Source organism: Misgurnus anguillicaudatus, chromosome 11 (genome assembly GCF_027580225.2).
Source record: "Misgurnus anguillicaudatus chromosome 11, ASM2758022v2, whole genome shotgun sequence".
NCBI classification, from domain to species: Eukaryota; Metazoa; Chordata; class Actinopteri; order Cypriniformes; family Cobitidae; genus Misgurnus; species Misgurnus anguillicaudatus.
This window is the reverse complement of record NC_073347.2, coordinates 2,600,053-2,624,938: the sequence shown is the minus strand read 5'-3', so window position 1 is coordinate 2,624,938 and position 24,886 is coordinate 2,600,053. Positions and strand designations below refer to the sequence as shown.

General features: G+C 36.2%; 2 protein-coding genes and 1 long non-coding RNA gene across 3 annotated transcripts; 2 read left to right on the top strand and 1 right to left on the bottom strand.

Moving 5' to 3' along the window:
- Positions 1-2,947: 2,947 nt before the first annotated feature.
- LOC141368837 (uncharacterized) lies at positions 2,948-6,429 on the top strand. The gene is made up of 7 exons (XM_073873626.1): positions 2,948-3,014; positions 3,104-3,292; positions 3,386-3,491; positions 3,707-4,191; positions 4,291-4,502; positions 4,735-4,894; positions 5,045-6,429. Exons 1-7 carry the CDS (start codon positions 2,948-2,950, stop codon positions 5,185-5,187), a joined length of 1,362 nt encoding a protein of 453 aa, XP_073729727.1. The 3' UTR covers positions 5,188-6,429.
- A 55-nt stretch (positions 6,430-6,484) lies between these two features.
- Positions 6,485-15,477, top strand: LOC141368753 (uncharacterized). The gene is made up of 5 exons (XR_012371993.1): positions 6,485-6,569; positions 6,881-7,240; positions 8,624-8,703; positions 14,538-14,582; positions 14,704-15,477. It is a non-coding gene; the product is annotated as an uncharacterized lncRNA (long non-coding RNA).
- Positions 15,478-16,895: 1,418 nt separating this feature from the next.
- On the bottom strand, positions 16,896-22,542 carry LOC129415982 (uncharacterized). The gene is made up of 8 exons (XM_073872847.1): positions 21,345-22,542; positions 21,095-21,192; positions 20,867-20,917; positions 20,366-20,750; positions 20,114-20,281; positions 18,509-18,638; positions 18,290-18,397; positions 16,896-17,919 (listed from the first exon to the last, which is right to left on the bottom strand). The coding sequence occupies exons 1-7, from the start codon at positions 22,426-22,428 to the stop codon at positions 18,376-18,378; spliced, it is 1,938 nt and encodes a 645-aa protein (XP_073728948.1). The 5' UTR covers positions 22,429-22,542; the 3' UTR covers positions 16,896-17,919; positions 18,290-18,375.
- Between the last annotated feature and the right edge of the window lie 2,344 nt (positions 22,543-24,886).

Genomic DNA, 24,886 nt, shown 5'->3' with positions numbered 1-24,886 from the left:
ATAGCTGTTATCAAAGCCTTGCACTACACTGGTGAAGAGAGGGTGATTATTTATAGTGACTCTGCATATGTGATTGGTACAGTATATATGGAACTGCCATATGGCAGATAGGTGGGTTAGAAACCAGGAAAGGCCGGCCTATAATAAATAAATGCTAGCGAAGCCTGACACATAATAAATGCTGTGAAGGTACCTAATGAAGTGGTTGTTGTCAACTGCCTAATAAGCCACTTATTTGCCCAACCATGGTTTCCCAAGACAAAGTTAGATCTGACAAACTGACAAACACGCACTGGAATTGACAAATAGTTTCGGGGCTGCTTGTCACCCCAATGCCAGAGCAAAGCTGACATAATGAACCTTACTTTGACATTAAAACTTGACTTGACAAAATCTGTGCACCGACAGAAATAATATGGCTTGACGCATTGCCAATTGCATTAATATCTATTCGCTCTTCTGTTAACAGGATTTCTGGTCTCACTTCCTTTGAATTGCTTACAGGTCGACAGTTTCCAGGCCCACGGAATGCCTTGGTGTAGGATCCAATCCTGCCACTAACTAATGATGTTGATTTCTACAAACTAACTGCTATGATTAAACATTTTTCCTGCCAGGCTACACGACACCGGGACAAAGACTAAGCTGTTACAAATGATGATTGAGTAAAAGTGAAGGTGTTCAGACGGTGCTGGGCCGAATCGAGACGGTCCAGGCTACCGAGAAGTAAAAGAAAAAACCTAACATTGTGTCCAGCTACAGGTCAAAGGCGACACATGGTTCCATCTCTTTTTGTGTTCCATGTGATTTTCCCAGCAGGTCTCTCACAGAAACAGGTGTGGACCTGAGGACTCAGGTCCAAGAGAGGGAGAGTGTTGAAAGTGAAAGTAAATGGAGAAAGTAAATGGAGAACAAACAGGAAGTGAAACATCAGTGGTAACACTCACACAACACCAACAACAAAGTCAACAAACACTCTGTAAAATTGTGCATAAAAAAGGTGACATTTTTTCCAGCCCAGCAACAGAACCACAAAAGGTTGTAAGACAGAACAAACACACAGGTGAATGTGCAGTTACCCATGAGGACGACGGCAGATTGATTTTTCATTTAATAACAAAACAAAACTGTACTGATTTACCAACATATGAGAATTTTACCAACAGCTGGGGTGTGGGTTAAATAAATTGGACTTCCATAAGGTGGTGGAAATCCTGACAGAAGTGTTCAGGGACCTGAACATCACAATTACTGTTTATTCATTATAATCTGGGTAGCTATATACCATATTGACCTTTGAATTTCGAATTTCTTAAGTTTCTTATATAATCTTACATTTCGATGTTTCCTTTTGAATCTAATTTTTAAGTTTCTTATACAATTCTACAGTATTAATTTTACATTTCAATTTTTTTGAATTTATGATTGTTTTTTGAGTATTTGCCAATAGGCATAAGTGTATTTTTTCCACAGGGATGAATCTATATGGAGATTGGAAGGTTCTGTGGGCCCTAGGGGTTATGACTGCAATTATAATTACCATAATATTTAGCATAAACAATGAAGGTAATCTGAAAATTGACAAAAGGTCCAAAACTACATCACAAGATTAGTGTGTAAAGAGATATGGGGGAATTGAATTAAATTACACAAAAAAAAAAAAATTAAACGACATCATACACCTTTGATTTATGAACATCTATAGTGGTCTCAATTGGAGTATTTGTGGCCATACTGGTCACTTGTGGATGTTGTTGTATCCCCTGTCTCAGATCCCTGTGTAACAGGCTGATAGTGTCAGCAATACAGAAAAAAGAGAATAATCCTCCCCCATATAGCATGCCCCTATTAGGCCTACAGAACCTAGAGAATGATGAAGAAGAAAATGTGTGACCTCTTTCAGAGGTCAAGAGAGGGAATTGTGGGATTTTAATGTCATATGTTTTATTAATATTGTATTTAGAAGTGTTTTCAATAATCATTATAGTATGCTAAAGTAAAAGATTGTTTGTGTTTGTCTGTGAGAGTGGAAAGCTACCAGCTTGGGTGTGTGTGTAAAACTGCAAGAAGGATTAGCTGAGGAATTTATGTCTGGAAATTGTCAAAGATAAGAGAGAGACAACCATGTATTAACTAATACTTTAATATTCACAGGATAAAATATGCAATATATTTCTTACTTAATCAGTATTAATCAGTGAATAATTGATGTAATAAAGATATGATGTTGTCTTTGATAAATGTGTATTAACCAATGAAATGAAGGTTGCATACAGAATAACTTAATGGGGGGGATGGCAACTCAACTTGGAAGAACAGAATCTCCTGCGCTTGTTCGTTGTGTGTGTCTTTTCTTCCCTGACAGATGTTTTTTTGAATAATGATTAAAGTGTTTTGCTTAGAAGTAGTATTGCAGTAAAAGATTTAATATGTGTTTATCTATCTAAAGAAATTAATGTGTGCCTTATTCATATAACCAATTTTACGAATAATGAAATGATGTCATGATATTGAAATGTGTTTTACATAATAATCACTTTCATCTTACAGCTTATGTTTTCTGATGAATAAATGAATGTTTTATTAATTTGTTTTTAAGAAAGCATTATTATATTCTATGTGAAGTCAATCATATGTGAAGTGAAGGACTGCATGGCTCTCAGGGATGAGCGGAGAACAGTTAGTTTTTTCTTTGTTTGGGTGTGTTTATCTTTGCCTACAGGGTGTGGTGATGGAGTCAGATAGACGAGGGGAACGGCCTTTGTGGGTGGAGATTCTAAGAAGAAGATCGACGTCACATACTTTATAAATAACTGTTTTCTCCAAATGCGGGCTGTTAGTCGACTGCCTATTGTGGCCTTGAGACTGCCCAGCGCTGTAAAACTTTTTCATATCTGATCAATAAATAGTTTAATTTTAATACCGTGCCTTTCCTCTAATTATGAACATGCAAATGGACGCTTTAAAGTCCAACAGGGGACACAAGATTGTTGTTAGTTCTTCACTCTACACAAGTAAGTGACTCGCCTAAGACGTATGTTTTCTGTGTTTGTCTTTTATATTACCTTTTTAGTAAATGTTTATCTAATTGATTTGCTTTCAGAAAACATGTACCACATTGTGAGCTTTCTTGATACCCAAGAAGTGGAGGTTGTGCCAGCAGTCTGGGTAAAAAATGGGATTTGTTTATGGCCTCCATATAAGGGTGAAGGAATTCAGAGGGCAACCAAGTGTTTGGAGCAACCTAGGGAGTCTTGGTCTGCTTATAAAATAAAAATTATGTATACTGCAGGTATGTATGAAAAAAAATTATATAATGCATTAATTTCAAAATATTAAATGGCTCTTCTGATTTGTTTTTATTTTTCAATTCTGTCTTTGATAGAAAGCTATGGTGAAGCACGCCGGAAGCTGCCGCTTGCTGAGCTACAGACTGATCTCCAGTCTGAGGCAGAGCTTGAGTCCCAGAGGCCACCAAAACGCAAAACAAAGTAAGATATGTGTATTTAATATTACATATTATGTAATGCATATATCGCAGACCTTTTTACACTAATGATTGGGCAAAGTAATATGCATGTCAATTATCATACACATCTTAACACTGAATTTGCCCCTGAATATTATCTTCACATGGACATGCCATCTTTCAAACTTCAAGCTTATTCCATTTTAGTGATTATTACATGTTTTTCCTTCTCTACAGACGAAACCGGCGCCTTTTGGAAGATTATGACACTGATGACGAGGCTATTGCACCCCAAAAAGACAATTTGCCACATGCCCCGCAAATACAACCACCACCTAAAAGGATTTGTTCATCTACTGAGGTACAACCAAGTCCTCAAAGACAACCTCAACCCTCCATATGTCCTCAGAAGTCCTCGTGTCTGACACGGATCCCAGAAACTCCAGGCCCATCCTTGTTGGACATAAGCCCTTCAATTGAAATGCAAGAGAGAAATCTTGGGTCTTCATTACGCCAAGCAATAGATATGCCTGAACCGATGCCTACCCTGCCTTTTCACAATACACCGTCTTCTGCCAGATCATCACAGCATATCACAGGACATCAAAATGAAACCACTTTACAGTCTCCTGATCACGCAGTGGAATCACTGTGGCATTATGACTCTTTGACTCCCAGAGTCCAGACAAAGCGCCTCCCAAGCAACGATCCATTCCAGAGATGTACGTTTTTGTTTAATTATTTCATAATCACTGTAAGTGTAAGCCTGATGTCAAAGAAAGGACTGGTGTGGTAACCTTACAATTTGTTTAATGTTTCAGCAATTCTTCATGACATTTTGACAAAACTTGAAATAGTTATGGAGCAGCAAAGACGTCTTGTAAGAATGGTTCAAGATCTCAAACAAAACAATGTTGGTGAGATCACGGAGGATAACCACTTAACTCCAAAATATTTTCCAGTTGAAGATTTAAGATCATTCACTTCCCTGGAAAGTGATCTTCAATCCGCACCGGAAACGAGACGAAAAGTGGTAGGTGTAACTAACGTTTATGAACAGTTACCTAATGCCTACTGTAATATCATACATATATTTTTCTCATTACTCTTATAATTAAACCGTGTTCAGTCTATAGCAAACGTATCGAGTTAAACGAGTTAATTTCTGAATTTTGTGATAAATTTTATGTAGTGTAGTAATTGCATATTAATATTCAAAAGTAATGAAAGTGTTCAATGACAAAGTGTGTTTTAAAACATTTCAGGTACTCGAACTTGGATTGCTGGGTGGGGTGGACTTGAAGGATACGGTTTGGAGAATAATGAAGCAGGCGATTAAAAATGACTTTGCTAAAACCATTAACTGGAGAGGTTTAAATGGAAAAACGCCATTCCAAAATTTGGAGCTTAAAAGTGTTGTCATTGGTAAGTGCTTTTGATGTGTTTGAAGAAGTTTTTATGACATTCATTAAATGAATATGTAGTGTCTTGGATCTTTAATACTGTATTGTACTGTATGCTCGATTACACTTTATTTAATGCTAATTTTTCTATATCTCTATGCTCGTATTCTAGAGGCTGTAAGAAGAAATCCAGTTTGTGCCCAAATTACTGAGCAGGAGGTTGAACAAGTTATTAGACGGTGGTTTTACTTTGCTGGTGATCGTGAGGGTGGCAGAAAAAAAAGAACATTACAAAATTTAAATTTTAATAACTGATTTTATTGTATTTTTAATTCTGCGCACTTTTACTTTTGCACCTTTTTTACTTTTGCAGGTATTTTTTACTTTTGCACGTGTGAACAATTTTGGCTTTTACTACCTGTTTGTTGGTTTCACTTGATTTATGCACATTTACTTGCTTCAATTTGCACTTGCTTTCCTGTTTAACATTTTATAACTTGGATTTTAATTTCTTTTACACTTATTATTTTCTTGATTTGCTGTTGGTTAAATCTATTATTCTCATTTTATTTTTGAAGCTTGGTTGATTTTTCTCTTCTGATATTACATTTTTAGTTTGTCTTTTATAACCAGCCTTTATTTTTGGGTTCACATGTACTTTGTCCATTACTGCTTTGTTTAACATTTTAACCTACTGCTTGATTTTTAATCTGTTATTGTAATTGTTGCTTTTATTTTGTCTTCTGCTGCTATTGTTTTTTAGTTATATTTTTATTGCACATGTAAATAGTTTGTATTTTTTAACCAGTTTTGTTGTTCTTTTATTACACTGCACATTTACTAAATTTTTTTTTTTTTTTAGGTTGATTCACTACCTTTTTTTTTGGTTGGTTTTTTGATTTGTGCACTTTACATTTTTTTACTTATTTAACACTTGTTTTTATTGTATTGTGACTTGTTTTTTGTTGGTGGGTAATGTATTAAGAAAATTTACACTTTTGGTTTGTTTGATTTGCGCACTACACAATTACTTTATTTTTGCCTTGTTTATTAAACACTTTGCTTTTTATTTATTGTATTGTTTTTTGCTTACTGTTATGTCATTCTTAATTCCTATTGTTTTAATTTTCTTGTATTTGGCTGGGGTTTGTACCTCCGTGTTAATAAAAACACTATATTTTCAAAACACATGGTTTTAATTTATTTAATAATGATTAAATATTATGGTTGCATTCAGGCTCAGTTTTAAGGATTTGGGGATAATATTGGTGTAGTTTTGGGGGGGTTCTGGAGAAGTTGGGTGAGGTTTAGTAAAGTTGTTGGCAGTTTGGCTCTTTAATGGGTTACACTTGGGGATTAAGGCAGAGTTCTGGGACAGTTAAGGCTGGTTACAGGGACATTAAAGAAGTTGTGGGTGAATTTTGGCCTGCTTCAGGCACTGTTCAGGTATCCTTTAGGCAAGCAGCTTAAGGGCCATTTGAGGGGAGGGGTCCATGGCGGTATGTGGGCCACAACAACAGCCTGAATTCAACCTGATAAGGCCCATAACCAATTTGCTATCTGGGATTTCTCTTAAGCATTTCAGAAATCATTCAAACCTTTCATTTTTTTAGCACAGCGACATAAATATGACTAACCAGAGCCAAGTAGACAGGAACAAATGAAGATACAGCCCATAGAAATACTTATTCTTGGTGGTAAGTTTGTTGTTGATATTTGAATAAGTTTTTCTGTTGTTTCTCTTGCAATGCTAAGGTTAGTTTAAAATGAATGTTTGAGCTGTCTTACCTGAAAATACCATGATATGACCATATGGTTATTATAACTACAGTAATGATCAATGGCTAATGTATAGCAGTTGTATAACAACCTTATTGTGTTTTTGTTTATTTTTAAATGTATTTCTAATTACATATGGACACAAAAATGACATTGTAAGAAGGGATACTTTTATGAGAGATTGTAAAACTGCAGAGGCTGGGATTGATTATATTATATTGTCTTAAAGGTATAGCGGAAGATTTTCGTTTTCCGGGTGGATCATCAAGATTATTGGTCATCCCAGATGTCAATCATTCTGATTAGATGTTGACGTATAACCGTCGTACGTGCTCGCCTCTAGGTTCGCTTGCTGCACATGCGCACTTTCACATGTATGTGTGTTGTGCTACGGTTTCAACCATTCATTGAAGCTCGCGTTCTCGCTGTGTTTTTTTTTTCAAAATGTCTGAGGTTCGCAGGAGAAAAAGTGTCTACGAATTGTATGACAAGAAGAGAAAGGACTATAAAGAAAGAAACAAGACCAGAATGTTTATGGGAGAGCTAAAAGGACAGGTTGGGCTTCGCACGCAAAGTTTCTACTGGAAAGGTACATTTTGTCATGCTATTTGGAGAAATCCATTTAAAATCACTGCTAGTAAAAGTTCACTCTAAAACAAGTACTGTGTAAATATGAAGGAATTTTCCGTATTTATGTTTTACAGGCATTTATCCGTTTTTTTTAATAACATGTTGCATTATGGGTGCAATAACTCCTGCTGCAATCTTTCACTTTTGCCTCTCTTTCACCATCTCTGTTTGAAACCTAAAATTACAACTTGCTTGCAGAGTTATTTTCTAACATGGATGATGTTTAACTTCTAAAAAATGCTGTCAGAACAAGATACAAGTGTTGAACTATTCCAGCATTGACACATGTGATTTAGTAGACAAATCTTCTTTCTGAAGTGACGTGTAAGTCAAATGGATATTTACCACAACATTTATCACATTAAATCTCCAGTTTGTGTTTGTTTTAGATTCCTTTGAAGTCACCACTATGGTGATTAGTGTTCCCTTTAGTTAGGCTTTTGTCCCTTTACCTTCATAGAGCTGATTCTGCTCTTTCAGCATTGCAACAGTGTTTTTGCTTGTAGCAATTACAACTTGTTTCAGTTTGTTGCTTTAGGAAGGAGAATTGTCTATAATGTCATATAAGCTTAGTTGTTTTTATGTTATGCTGCCTAACATTTAAATATGAAATGATAAAAAAAGAATAAAGAACTGAAATGTATAAAAGAGACGCTCTATGCTGATCTAAAAACACATCGTCTTGAATAAGATGGCTGCAAATGTGTCAGCTGTGGTTTTTGCTTCAGAGACATCAACACTTTGGATACAAATGTCAACAATGGTGAGAGTAAATGTTAAGAGAGTTTTCTACAATCCTGGTACCCAGCATGCATTGCGGCATGAAGCTTTGTTGTTGATTGTCACCATTGTTGCGTTTCATAGGCAGATTGAAGTGCCCCTAAAGGTTACGGAAAATGTTCTGTAAATCTACGGACAGTGTTCTATAAATCTACAGAATGTTCAGTTGTTGAAAAAACGGAAGTGTCTGTAAACATAACGGAAAAAGTGCCGGTAATTTTCTGCCAGGACATTGTCCGTTTTTTTACGGATTATTTTTTTAGAGTGTTGATGTAAGCTATGATTAGCGATGCTAGCCCTGGCACAAGTCACGAAGAGAAGAACTGAGCTCCTGCATGCTCTCTCTCTGTCTCTGTCTCGTGCACGCGTTTAACAGGTGTTCCCTCTCGGGAGGAGGGGAGAGTGTTGCGTGCGCATTTTAAAAAAAAAATCGAGGGGCGGTTCTTTTAAATAATTCGGGAAAATCTTCCGCTATACCTTTAAATATATTGTACTCAAGGTAAGTAATTCTTAAAAAGAAAACAAATCATTAATCATCATTTACCTGCCTGTTGTTTTTCAGATCAACTGCTATTGACAGTTTTGAATCGGGAAAAATGTGGAGTGATTCGGAAGAAAACGTTTGCAACACATCCATTACAGGTGGCTAATTTCTGTCCTTTTGAGTTATTCAAGTAAAAACCCGTTTTTTTAATTGTAAAAAAAACTGTTTTTTTTTATTGTAAAGCTGTAAGGGACTTGGCCTTGTCATCCTTGCATATACCATTTGGCAGGGCTCCAGACTAACTTTTTTTACTAGGAGCACAGTGGCCCCCAACTGAAAATTTTAGGGGCGCAACCAGAAAATTTAGGGGCACACACGGTAAATCAACATGCTAACCAAATATTCACATGTCTACTAATTTTCACTGTATTACTAATAAATACTTTAATTATAGATTCAGAAAGTACAATGTGCTGTTTCAAATTCAGTGTCATATCACAAAAAAAGGTCAAATTTGCTGGTCGCACATGTGCGACTGGATGTAAAATTCAGTGGCACACTCTCAAATTTAGGTGGCAAAATGCCACCATTTGATGGCAGTCTGGAGCCCTGTTTGGTATCATTTCTGATTTCCTTAAATCTCCTTAAACAGAGGTGAACCTTACGTTTGCAAGATCACAATAGACAAACAATGGAAAATGATCTAGGTTCAAATAAAACACAATTATCAATGTAAAACATATCCTGTAATGCACACAGGTTGCTTCAGGGGTCGGCAACAGGCAGGAATATTTTCTGGCCCACCGGATTAATTTGAAGTCCGTTTTTTTATTTTTTTTAATCATACTTTTTTATTTTACAATACCAGTTTACAAAAATGGCCCCGTGTATCATTCCTTCATTCGTTTTTTTCAAATCAAAACCAACAAGAAAAAAAACGACTTGTTTTCTATTATTTATTTCCTGAACTAAAATAAAACGATTCGTTTTCTGAATGTGCGCTCAGATCAAAAATAAAAAAATAATGAAAACGGGTTCGGACAAATTTTTATAGAACACCTTAGCAGACATATACCAATGAAATAAATTTAAACAGATCAGGTAGCCTACTAACAGATTACATTTTAATAAGGGTTTTAATAAGGGTTTGAATAGCAACCATGCTTTCCTGTATGTCTCATTCGCTTACAGTCCGACTTTTGAACCTTTTTTTATTATTATTTATTCGCGTATAACACACTAATAAATAATATGTATAACCTGATCAAAAATATTTGCACTAAATGCTGCACAAAACTCTTCCTCTATCCCAGAGGTCCCCAACCACCGGGTCGTGGACAAGTTGCCACCGGCTTGCAAGAATGTCCTGAAAAAAAATGCGTATACGGGCCGCTCTTTCTCGTTCTCTTTCTCTACCAGCGCATCCGCGATCATAGGGGCTGTTTACACTTGGTATTAAGATGTGTTTTCATCGATCGAATCATAAGTGGACGAGAGAGACACATTACGTTTACACCTGGTATTTAAATCCGTCTCTTTTGTCCACTTTCGACCGCTTCTGTGCTGAATACTATGAGGGGGTGGTCTGTGAGACGGTGGGCGAGTCTCTCTGCTGTCATTTAAACATGAGCGGGAGTAATTATGAGTTTATATGGACGCAAACTAATATTTTGTCGGAGTTCGCTGCTTCTTTAGCAAGTAAACATGCTGCACAGTGTTTTGTACATGTATATGTTAGAGCTTTCTTTGAATTTTCAGCGCAATTGATGAAATAGGATCGCGCAACTTTCACACGCTTTCAAAACGAAACTACGGAGATCAGCCGCTTAGTTTTATCAATGAAAGGCTAAAAATAGCGCTGTTCACCGAATGTTCACGGCAGAAGTCAAAAAAGACGTAAAACTTGTGTTTAATAGGGCTTGGGCGCCGCGTTGCATTCTGGGACGTCGCGGCCATGTTGGTGGCCTCGCGAATGTAAACATACAGCAAGTTGAACGAGGAGAAGCGGCGGAGTTGGGAAAATTAAAAGAAAGAAAAAAGATGTTAAAATCCGGAAAAGGATGTGGAATTTACTGGGATACGTTAAACAGGGAAGCAGGCACCGGTATGTGGACAAAATCGGAACTATTAACGGTTAGGATCCATATGAAAAAAGAGTTAATAAAGAGCCTTTTAAGATAACAGCGTGGTTGTTGTGAGAGCACGATTTCACGCCAATCTGTAAGCAAAGTCACGTATGACCTAGCTTCACAACTAGCTTAGTTAATGCAGCAGTTTTTGCTGACAGCAGAGGGATAGCAACAGAAAGATGAATGTTGAAATTTTCCCGTATTTTGGGCGAGTAAACCGGGACAGTTCCCTTATGTTCAATGTTGACTTAAGCTATATAAATTAATATTCAGATGTTATACTTCACTGTCGTATATATAAATGTCATTTATATGTCATGTATACACATTACTGAGGGGTTGAGGTTAATGTTTGGTTTCCGATATTGAATAAAACATAATGAAGTTTTCTGTAATCTGTCATTTTGAATGTAAATTACTTTTAATGTGTTACTTTATTATTAATACAGCAACGGTTTACCATGGTTGAAAAAATAACGACAAATGAATTAAATTAAGACACACAATTGAGAGAAAGTATGTCTATAAACAGAGCGCAGCATGGAGCGCAGCATGGAGCGCAGCAGTAAAGGAGGCAACCAACATGGCCGCCACGACAAGTAATGACGTCACGACGCCCAAGCCCTATACCTCAGATTAGATAAATGGGCGGAGAGAAGGCGGTCGCGTGTGGCTGTTCGAAAGCAACCACATGTGCGTTCCGCAACTCCAAAGCGATCCGATCGAAAGTGGTTTCGACCACCTCTGGATGTGGTTGAAAGTGGTCGAAAGTGGACGAGCTCAAAACGTTTTGAACACCGTTTACACCTGGCATTAACGTCGTCCACTTGTGATCCGATCGACGAAAACACATGTTAATGCCAAGTGTAAACAGCCTCATAGCTGTCATTAGAGTTTGAGCATACTTCTAAAACACAATCGATCAAATAATTGCAGAGGTATAACTTCATGAATCATTTGTGAATTTACCTCGTAAATCATGTCAATGCGTCAGACGTGAAGACGTTAAACTCCGTGACATCGCAAATTACTGAAAAGTAATTGCAGGCTTTTAGAAATAAACTCTTTTACTGCAGTAATATTTTAACTGATACACTTTTAACGTAAATGTCAAAGGAATCTACTGTTCTGGGCTGGGTTTCCCGATAACGATTGAACTTAGCACTTAAAGGGGTCATATTATGACATATTTTTAAGATGTAAAATAAATCTTTGCTGTCCCCAGAGTGTGTATGTGAAGTTTTAGCTCAAAATACTCCACAGCTAATTTATTATAGCATGTAAAAATTGATAATTTGTAGGCCTGAGCAAAAGTGAGCCGTTTTTGGGTGTGTCGTTTAAAATGCAAATGAGCGGATGAAGTGCAAACACTGATCACAATGATGGTGGTTTGTTGTAATTGAAACTCAATTGTGCTGTCAAGTACTTTTTCCTTTCTCTCTTTCTCTCTGCACTATGGCAGTGCTGTGGTTGGATATTGCAGATAAAGGGGGCGGTATTATTGTAATTCGCCTTACTACCTACCTCACAAAACAGGCAAATTCTGAACGACCTAATTTTTCACATGCTTGCAGAAAATGGCTTACCCAAACAAAGTTACTGGGCTAATCTTGATTACATTTTCTACGTTGATAGAAGCACTGGGGTCCCAATTATAGCACATAAAAATGGAAAAAGTCTGATTTTCACGCTATGACCCCTTTAAGAGCGCTTTCTACGAGCTACTTAACAAACATTCGTTGTTCATTTACGTGCGTTTCCCAAAGATGCACGTGAAACGATCGCTCGCAGCTGGGTTTTAAGTGCTACTTACGAGTCGCTATCCATTTGTCAAGTGCTGAAATGTCACCAATAGAATGAATCGAATTTGTAGCAGAAGCTTGTTTAGGCTAATGATTTTCAGCCGATGTGCACTAATATTTTTAATAATATATTTTCATTATTGTTCAATGACTTTTAAAGTGTTTTAATAATTTATTAAATATAATTTTTTGTATTTAGTTAGGTCTCGTCCCACTGCGAAATGCCTTCTGCGTTTCTATTATAGTTTAGATTATTATTATTATTATTATTTGTTGTTTATTATCTATGTTTATTTATTATTATGGATTATTGCATTGTACCGTAAATATTTATTTGGTTTCTTTAATTAGATGCCATTTCCCTTCAAAACAATGTTTAGATGAATTATAGCAGCAATCGGTATGAACCATTTATCAATTTGCTATACCAACTTGTACCAAAATACAAAAAACTTATACCAACTTGTACAAAATACGTTTTCCTTCTTTATTAATTTATGTTGAGTCATTTAAATTTGATTTCTCATTTGAATTTTAAATATATTATATTATATATTTAATATAAAAGAAACAAAGAAGAACCCAATAAATAAATAAACATTTAAAACATTACATTATCGTCATTGCAGGAGTGCAATATGCTGGTTGTCCTGTTGGTGACCTTGTAACTCTGTTGTCTTACTATGTACTTATGAATGAACGATTACTCCAGAGCACTCGTAGATCTACGATGATTTTCAACTGCAACTTAAGTTACGAAGGGAACTTGGGAAGGTTTTGGGAAACAGCCCGTAATTCTAAGATGATTCACACGATCGTTTTTACGATCTACTTAGCCGTACGATGCTTTTGGGAAACCCGGCCCTGTTCTGTTGAACTTGGGGCTCAAGCCCGACCTAATTGGTTCGACCTGCCTCCGAGAACAGGAAGTCAAGTTCGTTTACCGTTAATTATAAAGACTAAATGGGCAGGTAAATTCGTTAAAAAAATGAAAGTAATCCGCCAAAATATGGTTTTACATGTCTATTAAAATAAAGCCATTATTAATTTTTCCTAATGCATAGTTCTTTAATCTTTGCCTCTGTTTAAAACGTTATAAATTTGGAAAAGGAGGATTTTCAGCAATTAGTTTGAACAGCAATTCTGCAACCAACTATGGTTTCGGTTTATGTTGGTTAGAAATTTGAGTAAGAGGCTTTGTCCTATTTAATTTATTATTTATATTTCATTATTTTTTCTGACATTTTTCTCTGTTGACAATACAATGTTAAAATATAATTTATATTGGCACGAACACAATTTTTGTATAACATTTATAATTGTTATAGGCTACTTCATCTCTCTCTTTTCGTTAGAGACATTTGAATGTGAGATTCTGGAAACGAGATCTAACGTTAAGTTTTGCGGACCCGTCAGGTCGGGAAATAAAGGGGGTGAACAGAGAGTGTATTTTAAGTGGTTTACTGAATAGAACCTTGTCGGAGCTGGACAAAAAAACTGTCCAGCGGAGACCTCCTTAAACCTTAGGTGTGTATGTGTGTGTCCCGGATAAATATTAATAAAAAAGGAATACAGTTCAAAAGTCGGACTGTAAGTCTTTCATGAGAGCATAAATGCCTGTAATATGTTACCACTATAGTACTATTTAAAATGATTTCATTGATATATTATGCCTATAAAGGTGTTAAATAAAAAAATTGTCTAATCCAGTAATTAATTTTTTGATCTGAGCACACAATCAGAAAACCGTGGTGGTTAATTTTTTCATTTTTGTTTTTAATTTGAAAAAAACGATTGAACAAATGATTCACAGACTCATGACCATGCTTTTAAAATTTTTCAATGCCGTCTTTTAAATAGGAAATAAAGACAATGTTTCTTGACAAAAGATCAGATAGCCTATACTAGGCTAATTAAAAATAAGACGCAAGTGTGCCAACAGCAGTTGGCCCACCATCTACTGGCTAAAAAAAATATTGGCCCGCGGCCAAAGTTACTTGCCGACCCCTGCTTTATATCATGAGCCTGTTCTAATCCTATCTTCATTCCCACTTGTGACAGATAAAACTGACACGGTTGATGAGGACACAGTCAAAACTTTAAAAGGTAAACTGAGAAGTTAACAAAACTTCCATACATGCATATCTATGCCAATTTATTTTAAACATGGATAGCCAAATGTTCATTCATTATTGGTTAATTGGTATATTCTGTTTCCTTTTCACAGACCGTGTGATAAAGCAGTCTTCAATTACGGTGTCTGAATTGCAAGAAGAAGTGACCCTCCACTTAAACATGTGACATCTAAACTGTTTTGTGTTTTGGTTCAGCTTTTAACAGGTTTATCTTAAGTTGGTTGAAGGCGGAGTGCACCATTATTGAAAGCCAATGTTAACATTTGAAATTACCTAAACAAACATGTCTCTACCCCACTAGAATCTGGACCTTCTTTTGATAGAGCCACCACACACATACGCAACCCGGCAAGGATGTCGGTTAGTAGACACGCCCCTTACTACTGGTTGGCCACAAGTGTGTTTTGGTAGTCGGCCCAATTTCCTTTTCCAAAGCGTTTTTCAAACATTGTGCACTCCGCCTTTAAATTGCACTTAAACATTTTTTTTCAGTAACTTTTTAAGCAGAGAATTACATTATGATTATAATATAATCATTGCTTATGCCTATTCAGTGATTGCATATTCATAGTGTACTTTTCATTAATACATTTAATGTTAACATTGTACAATTTGATAGCTCTGTAAAGTAGCTCTGTAATTGCATTTCTCTGATATTTGTTTTATATTGTTTCTCTTTGGTCAAAAGATTATTAATGTCTCTGTGCTTGCTGGATTAAAATTTACTTTAGATATTTTTGTAATGTACACAACACAATATGAAGTATATTACATTGTTCTGTATTCAAAATCCGTGTATGTGTCTTAATATTTAATGATTTTAATGTAACATTTTAAATATTAAAAACAGCTATATAATAGAATAGTAGTGTAATCCTAATACATTTCTATTAATGTAATGCTAGTATATTTCTAATATACTGAAGTACTATTAAAGTGTTCTTAAAGCACAGTTAAATTAAGCTTTAAATGTATTCTAACTGTATTTTTAAGTGTATGAGAAGTGCATTTCAAATGAATTTTAAAGAAGTACACTTAAATTGCACTAAATATATTTGAAGTTGTTCCAATTTAACACAATTTAAATATAATGCAAATAGATTAAAATTGACTTTAAATATATCTTGAAATGCATTTAATATATTTGAAGTGGGTTCAATATAATACATTTAATATGCATTTAGTATAGTAGCTTTTAAATTAAGTATGTCCCAAAAATACTCTTTAAATATATTTCTTTTTCACCTGGGATGGCGGGTACATGTGTGAAGTTTTGCTTTTAGTTAAAAGATTGGTAAATTCATATCCAAGTCACCCAAAACTGTTTATATTCTGCGTGTTTCTATAGGCTACGAGTAAAACAGCATCAGACGATTCAGTTTTAGCAGCGATCTGAACAATTCATTCAAACTGATTCGTGAACCAATTCAAAACTTTTGCCCATTTGCTTTGTAAAGAATCGATTCAAAAGACTCATTTATTTGCAGCACTTTGTAAGGAATCGACTCAAACGAGTCATCAATTCGCGAATGCCTCAGAAACACGAGACAGCAATTTAAAAATAAAATATAAATTTCGTAATTAATAAAAATACAGTAACAGAGGAACGCTGCACAATGTAAACGAAGTAAAAGTAAACATGTTTCCACCTCGGAAGCGCAACTTGAGTCGAGAAGGGCATATGGGCAGTTGCCCGGGCAACCTGAGCAACCCACCTGTGCACGTCCCTGGTTTTAGGAATGATTTCAAATTGAAAAGCTCATTGAAATGTATCTTTTTGTAAGAAAAGGCATTGGGCACAAAGTCAGAGAGGTGAAGACATTTAATCAAAGAGGGATAAAAACACTGTTAATAGACAGTTGTCAGTAATTATTATAATAACAAAGAATGATAATAAGACGCCAAATCCAGTCTGAAGACTTCATTTTTGTGACAACTGTTTCGAAAATACGATGGTTTAGCACTATAGGGGGAGTTGATCACAAATGAGCAGTGTCTTGGTCGGTTTTTACTATTATGGGGCGGTTTCCCGGACAGGGATTAGACTAGTCCTAGACTAAAATAAATGTAAGAGCTGTCCAAACTGAAAACAACTTGCACTTACATATCTTAAAATACATCAGTGCCCTTTGTTTTGCCTCAAAATGCACATAATAATGTTTTTAGTACTGTATGTTTCTTAAAACTAGTTATATTTCCCCAATTAAACTCAGGTCTAGTCCTGGCTTAAGCTAATCTCTGTCCGGGAAACTGCCCCTATAAGTTCAATAAACATTTATCATACTGACTGATAACGCTACAATTTTGCCTAGTTTTTATTTATAGACAGATTTAATGACAAACATGTGCATAATTAAAAGAGGGTAAAAGTCTTAATAATGATCTGTTTGCCCTAAAAAAACAGAATACACTTTGACTTAATGGCTTTAAGAAGTGCAAAATGTTTGGAGTGAGATCTTGTTGCTTTTATGTTTTCCCCAGCAGGTGTTTCAAGCACTTCAATAATTTCTGTGGCTTTAGCTTAAGTTCATTCTAGATTCATTTAAGGCCAATTGCAATTATATTATCATAAATATATATTACATGTATTTCGTAAAGTAATGTACTTTTAATCAGCTCTTAACTTTACAACAAAAATAATAGCCAACAGCGATAACAGAAATAGCTGCAGAGTAGCAGTTTACATAAGATTACCACAGATTTAAATAAAATAAGTTAATCAAAATGTCTTGATTGAGAGAAATCATGCAAATTAAACTAAAACACAGAGTAATGAAGGGTATATTTTAAGGTTTAGTTCAAGTGTACTTACTTATTTGGGTTAAAACAGCATCAGGTTTAACATTGTGTCTGATTGGATTTACTACGTTAACTCCCAGTATTTTATACCAAGATCAAGGGTTTGATATTGCATATGAAAAACATGTACATAATTAAGCCAAGTTAATCATTTTGTTCAAATAAAAAATTAAAAAAGCAAATTAAATCATCTGCTAAAGAAAAGTCTTCCATATTCAATTCAATTTTATTTATATACTGTAGCACTTTTCACAATTGTTTAATTATTTCAAAGCAGCTTTACATTAATAAACCTGACTCCCTAAACTCCTAGGAGAAAAAAAACCCTAGAGAGCCAGACATAGCTGATTATATAGAGAACTTACTATATATTAGATACTTTATTTTACAACTTTAAAATACAAAAACATTAAGAATTAAAACATTTTTTTTTATGTGTTCAAGGATGAGACGGGATCTGCATCAGATGTTCAGTCAGCGGTCTGTGTTCATGAAGTCTGAAATACAACCTGAAGATGAGAAAGAAAGAAAATGTCAACATTTAATTTTTTGTCATTATATTTATAGTATATCTAGAACCTTAAAGCCACAATATCAGTGGCGGCTCGTAACTGTTCATCCGAGGGACGCTAATTTAAAATAAGTGTTTGGAGTGTCATGTGAGTTGCTTGCGTTTTTAAAATATTTGTTTGTTGCGTCATGTGATCCATGTGCATCAAGTGTTTTGTCAAAATAAGTGCCTGCTGCACACACGTCAAAACCATTTATGATAAAAGAGACGCTCACGTTCACAAAATACAAGCAAGACACTCCCTTAACAGTAAACTTTGATTACGCACGAGATTATGCGATTATAGTTAAAAAAGCATTCATTCATACCTCCTTTAAACTCCATACGTCTCAGGATGATGAAAACAGCATCTCCAATCATTTCCCTCTCCTTCAGTCATTCAGCTTCATCCTTTTCATTTTTGTGTGGATAGTGCCCTGTAGAAAATGTACATTTAAAAGTAAACAATCTTACTATACAACTAACTACACAAAATAAAAAGCATGTAATCTGCAAAATGCAGTTTCCTTCTTGAAAAGGTCTGTTACCTCATTTTGTATACGAGTAGCTCTTCTTCGTCAGACTCAGTTTTAAACCAGTCATGATCTAAGATCTCCTTGAGCGTCGGACGATCACTTGGATTCTTGGACAGGCACCATCTTAACAGATCATAGATTTCTGTACAAGATTTATGAGAGAGCTGATTAGTCATCATGACACACAAATGGCAATAATGATCACGGCATAAAGAGACGCTTTTGTTGTCATTTAATAATACTGCAAAAAAGTCTGTCTGTCTGTCTATCATCTAAAGGGACCCTGGTTTAGGGCTGGGTATCGAACGTCGATACTTTTATGGTATCGAACGAAAAACTTTGATACTTTGAGTATCGAAAAATTATTTATCTTTCGGTGCCAAATTTCGGTTCCAAAAGCTAAGCGGCTGCGTCTATATGAGCCTGTACTTGCATGTAAGGACCTAAAGCGCCGACAATTGGCTGTCCACCACCACGTGACGGGGAAGATTTCGGAAGATACTCACAGTCACCCAACACACGTGTAAAAAGGATACAATATGAGAAATGTACAGAAAGGCTTTGTGACAGTGTAACCAATTCAGTGAGCGCAAGTATTGCCGTGCTGTCTCCGTGAAAGTCAACCAAAACGGCGTTTCTCCTAAAGTGACGAGGGGTCTCAATTTAAAGCACGCGCGCAGCCTGTGTCTCTTAATGCTTATGAAATACTCACGCCTGTCTCTCCGCATCACAAGACTTCATGCCCTCGTCTCCCAAAATGGACGATGCGTTTTAACCTATTTTTTTCAGTCTATGGTTTAAAGTTAAGCAGCCCAACACTGCTTACAAGCCTGGCTTGTTATTTAAAACAAACTAAAATTCAATTTAACGCATTTGCTACTCATTTTAAAAATCCCAAATGTAGGCTATTTAATATTTTGATAATTATGAAGTTGAGTATTACAGTTCTTTGTTTACAAAAACAAACAAACATGCATAAAAATCTTCCCAGTAAAACTTTTTACTTTTTGTCAAAGTTGCAGCAAAATGAACCCACTTATTTAAATTCTGCTAGTTCAAGCTAAAGACCATTTTCATTTCATAAAATAAAGCAGTGTTAGTTATATTCTTAATTTCTTTATTTTTGTTTCCTTATTTTCATAAAACAAAAACAGATAAGTGTGTCTGCTGGCACACCCCTATCCAAAAAGCACAACCAGTTTTATTAATAATGTTTCCCTGAATGAGAAGTGTTACCAGAATTTGTTTTAAATAAGGTGAAAAATAAAAGTTTTGTGTTTAATGTATTTTTGTTAATGTTTAAATGGATTTGAAAACATATGGTTTTGGGAAAAAGTATCGTTAGGAACCGGTATCGAAACGGAGGTATTGAAATTGGCACCGGATCGAAAGATTTTAAATGATACCCAGCCCTACCCTGGTCACTGACAGACAGTACCTCAGGTTAAGATGATGGCACAGTGATGTAATACATCAGCGAGCCACTAAATGACTGTTTAGCTAAACACAATAAAATCTAACATCTTGCCAGACAGACCGTATCCTCTGATAATAATATTTATTGTGGATTTGATCAGAGACTTTGTGTGTGCATGTTGATCAGTCATTTTCACTCACCCTTTGATAAATCCTTCTCAGTTGTCCCGAAATGAAAGTTCTTTAAATCATAGGGGTAATCTCCAAGCACCATGAAGTACAGCACAGAACCTAAGGCCCAGACGTTTGCTGGCACGGCGTGGTATTTCTGAGCCTTGTAGATCTCAGGCGGGGTGCAACATGGAGCTCCTGTACACAAAACATCGTGTTGAGTCATTTTGTAAAAGAAACAACAGTTTTCAATACTCCGCTATATAAAAAAATGCAGCTCACCCGTAAAGTCATCGGTATCACAGACATCATCATGCGTCAGATAATGTCCAAACCCAAAGTCAATTAACTTCAGGGTCATTGTTGATTGCTGCACCAAGAAGTTTTCGAGATGGAGGTCGGTGTGGAAAACTCCATTATCCAGACAATGTTGTACTGCCAGTACTGCCTGACGCATGAGATGTCTTGCTGTACTTTCACTAAGATTTTCTTCACGAAGAACAAAATCCCACAAGGATACGCTGTGCAGTGGGTACTCCAACATGAGCGTGTAAAAGTGTTTAGTCTCGTACCAGTCATACATCTGTATGACATTGGGGCATGAGGGCGCTTCTCCTAACTTAAGCATCAGCGCCACTTCTGTTATAAGTGGTTTGGGGTATCCAGGCTGGACAAAAAATGGTCAACAAATTACAATTAGATAAAACATCTTGTATTGGTGCGTAATCGCTATACTGTCTATTTTCTGTTTAGTTCAATTCATAAAATTTTATGACAACTTACAATCTGAATAGTGCGTTCATTCTTTCGTTTGTTTATTTGCTTGATGGCAACCTGTAAAGAGAAAAACAACAAAAGTTAATTTCTCTTGAGCTGACTAAAGCGGCTCACCTGACACTGCACACATAACTTTAAGGTTTGAGAATCTACAAACTTTAAAACATGGTTTAGATCAAGTGAACATACAAATTTCAGCAAGCATTGTGTTTAATATAAATACGAGTGCATTACCGGAGTGTCATCCGATATCCGGATCCCTTTGTACACTCTGCCACCGCACCCTTCCCCAAGCACTTGATACAAGAGTTGATATTCAGAATCAAAGGGCTCTGAAAAACACACAGAAAATGATGAGGTGACAGTACATGTTAACACTCATATACTCACAGATGAAAGGTACAGCATACATTTCCAGGTACAGAAGAATATGATGAAGAAACTTATTGGTGCAAAGTAGGAGTAATGAAGTCAGTACACTCACCTCTAAGCAATGAGCGATTAGCTCGTTTCTTCTCGCTTGGCGGTTCAAAAGCTTGTTGAACAACATCTATAACTTTTGGCCTGACAACTTTATCATCTTCTGGCGAGGGATCTCTGGGATTTTCAAGGTCTTTTGGTGGGGTAATTTTAAATTTAGTTGGGTTACGAATCCAACCTATTGCGGGTTTTCCAACAAATTTTCGTCTGCGAGTTTGAAATCTCACTGGGTTAGGATCCCAACAAAAACGTGTGCGATTTTTAAAAGCTTTTGACCTGACAACTTTATCATCTTCTGGCAAGGGATGTCTGGGATTTTCAAGAGCTTTAAGAGCTTTTGGCCTGGGATTTTTACAACCTTTTGCCTCAGGATTTCCAACATCTTTTGACCCAGGATTTTTTGCTTTATTTGGGTCAGGATTTCCACCACCTTTTAACCCAATATTCTCTGGAATGGCACCTAACGTCTGTAGCCTGGCATTGGCTGCAGCGATGCCACCAAAACTGGCCAGATCCACATCATCCATGGCACCAGGAATAGCTGGATCGGCATCTTTTTTCACTTTACTCTTCCCTTTTTTACTCCAAGGGTTGTGAAATGAGCGGCTCTTTGAAGCCTTTTGTTTTTGTTTCTTTAAGCCAACACTCTTCGATTGAGAATCTGCCAGATCAACAACTTCCCTGGCATCAGGGATAGCTGGATCGGCCTCAATCTGTGAAGTCGGCATCGACTCCACTTTGCCCCTCCGGAAGCATCCAAAGAAGCGTTGTGTCAATGTCATGCGTTTATCCGGACGAATCTTTGGTTTTGATTGGGGGCCGGCCAGAGCAGGAACATCCATGCCAACAGGAATATCTGAAATAGCCTTGGGCTGTTGAGTTGGCACAACAGTCACTTTTTCTCCCTGGAGGTTAGATTTGCGGCTCTTTGAAGCCTTTTCTTTCTGCTTCTTCGGACCAACGTAGGTCTTTGACTGTGATGCAAGATCAACAACTTCCCTAACATCAGGGATAGCTGGATCCGCTTTAAGCAGGGGAGTCGGCACTGACTCCACCTTGCCCCTCCAGAGACAGTCAAAGAATGCCATTCGTTGTTTTTCCGGTTTGATCTTATTGTTTAATTCAGAGCTCGCCAGACCAGCATCATCCTTTACATTAGGATTAGCTGAATATGCATTAAGCTGTGGAGAAGACCAGAGGTGGGTCAGACAGACAGATGGACAGACAGACAGATAAATGTTTCCATCCAAGGCTTTTTAGCAAAAAAAGCTTAAGCGCATAAACGCAATGTCAATACCTCAAAATACATATATATAAAAAAATAGCTTTAACGCAATAAATGTGATGTCACATGATAGATCTTCATCACGCGCAACCTCTGAAGGGCATAACAGCAAACAATAGGCGCTCTTATTGCAGCCTGAGACTTTCTGTTTTGATTTGCAGAGTCGATCCTCCATATACACAGAGGGTACGCAATCTGCACTGAACTTACTTCACGAAGTGCTGAAATGTCAATCACTTATCCATAAAATGATTCATGTTTATTCTCCTAAATATTACATTTTTTCTCCTCATAATTGGGTCATTTTGGTGAAAGCACACTTATTTTAAATTACCAAGACCACAAACATCAGACTCGACCTGGCTAAGCTTTTATTGTAAGAGCATTAGAGAAATTAGGTAGATAATTTGCTCAAGATCTGATTTTTTGTGATACACCAAAACTAATGTCGCTTTCATCATTCGTGATATCACCACGGACACCATTTTAGCACCATTTGAATAGAAAACCTTTTTTACGTATATTCACTTGGTCGATAACAAAACCTGGAAGGAAACATGTCTATAAATGGACAGATAGTTGTAGTAAATGTAATGATGTAACAAACCTCTGAAGGAATCAGTGTTTCCACTTTATCATTATGAAGGAATGGGCGCCTTACAATATTCCATCCCTTCTTTAATGATTTCAATAATTTATTCTCACATTTTTCTACACCAAAAAAGAAAAACAAAAACAAATGATAAACTATTAGAAAATTCATTATGACAAAAGAGAATGACAAAGAACCGTGGTCAGTAATAATACTTAATAAACACATTTAACAAACTGTCCACCCAGATACTATTTGATTAAATATGTATATGTAATTGAGTATCTAATTCTTTATAACAAATTCCTAAAAATACAGCAATGATTATTGCATTAACAATGCTGTTAAAAAATAAGAGTTTAAAACACACTAGAAAAATGGTCTAAACTTAATTTCTTATTGTAAGATGCTTTATTTTACTGACTTTAATGTAATAAGATATCAGTATCTGCAAGGGCCAACAAAACTATTGAGGAACAAACATGGTACAGATTTAAAGATTGTCAAGAACACAAAATTTCCATCTGACCTGTGGGGCTGTTCGCCTCCTCAAATGCAGGAGTAAACTCCTTTACTCCTCCTCGTGGATGTGAACTCCCGGCGCGTCTGTCTAACAAATGTCCGTTGTTTGGGACAATGTCAGGGACCGCACTTGGTAGGACAAAATCCATTCCACCATCATCACATCTCCATCCCAACACTGCAATTCAATAAATAATGTTATGAAATGAATGCTTTAACCAGTGCTTTAAGTGGCCCAAAAGAGGTGCCGGTACTCTAATTTTTTTTGTTTTTTTGCTGACTCGACTCCTATATTGAAGGGGTTTTATATTCAGCAGTCAACAGACGACCATGTAAAAAATTATAAATCATTTTTTAAATTTGTGTATTTGATTGAGCTAGAAATAGCTACTGAACATAAATAAAATGTGCAAAATGATTTTGAAAAAATACCATTAGAAAGAGCTACTGTAGAAAGAGCTTTTGAACATAAATAAAATGTGCAAAAGGTAGATATGTGAGTAAAATTTTCAGCATGGTTAAATGCTAAAACTAGTTGTTCAGATAGAAAGAGCTTGAAAAAAAACTTTAAAATGACACCAAAACCATGTCTATGGGGTCAATAATAACAAAATACTGGCCATTTGAAACTCTAAAGTAATTTATTTTGTCCCATTGTTTTACATTTTGCGGATGGTAAAACTACTGTGCACGTCGCTCAATTTCATTGAAATTTCGTTTACTTGTAGTTTAGCAATTAAACTAAATGTATATTATAATTTCAAGAATGTTTTCTGCACATCGCCTGAGGAAATCCGAAGTTGCGTCGAGGGGAACCAAACTGAAAGCCGCGACAGCGGAGATTATCACGTAGCCTACCTACAAGGCTTGCGTCTGACCTGCAGCTATCATTCTGGCTTGGTGGGATGTCAGCGAGTCCTCTGATTCTGACGGCGTTCTTTTACTACTCAGAGTCTAAAACAAGGAGGGCATATTACGTGTTCATTGTATTTTCATTTTAACCGAGCAGCTATGGTTGCGCGTTTCACACACAAACACACACCTCTCCAGAGCACGTTGACACTGACTGACGGACGCATGCGCTTTTAACTTGTAAACTCAAGGGTGTATGGGTAATGTAGTCTCTGCTCTCGGTGGGACGAATTAG

What these genes read in the sequence shown, in the direction of transcription:
- LOC141368837 (XM_073873626.1), top strand. Translation starts at nt 2,948, where the DNA reads ATGCAAATGGACGCTTTAAAGTCCAACAGGGGACACAAGATTGTTGTT. An exon ending in AAAAATTATGTATACTGCAG is followed by an intron (nt 3,293 to 3,385) that starts GTATGTATGAAA and finishes TGTCTTTGATAG; the next exon opens with AAAGCTATGGTGAAGCACGC. An exon ending in CAACGATCCATTCCAGAGAT is followed by an intron (nt 4,192 to 4,290) that starts GTACGTTTTTGT and finishes TTAATGTTTCAG; the next exon opens with CAATTCTTCATGACATTTTG.
- LOC129415982 (XM_073872847.1), bottom strand. Translation starts at nt 22,428, where the DNA reads ATGGCATTCTTTGACTGTCTCTGGAGGGGCAAGGTGGAGTCAGTGCCG. An exon ending in TAATCGCTCATTGCTTAGAG is followed by an intron (nt 21,193 to 21,344) that starts GTGAGTGTACTG and finishes TGTGTTTTTCAG; the next exon opens with AGCCCTTTGATTCTGAATAT. An exon ending in TGAGAAGGATTTATCAAAGG is followed by an intron (nt 18,639 to 20,113) that starts GTGAGTGAAAAT and finishes AATCTTGTACAG; the next exon opens with AAATCTATGATCTGTTAAGA.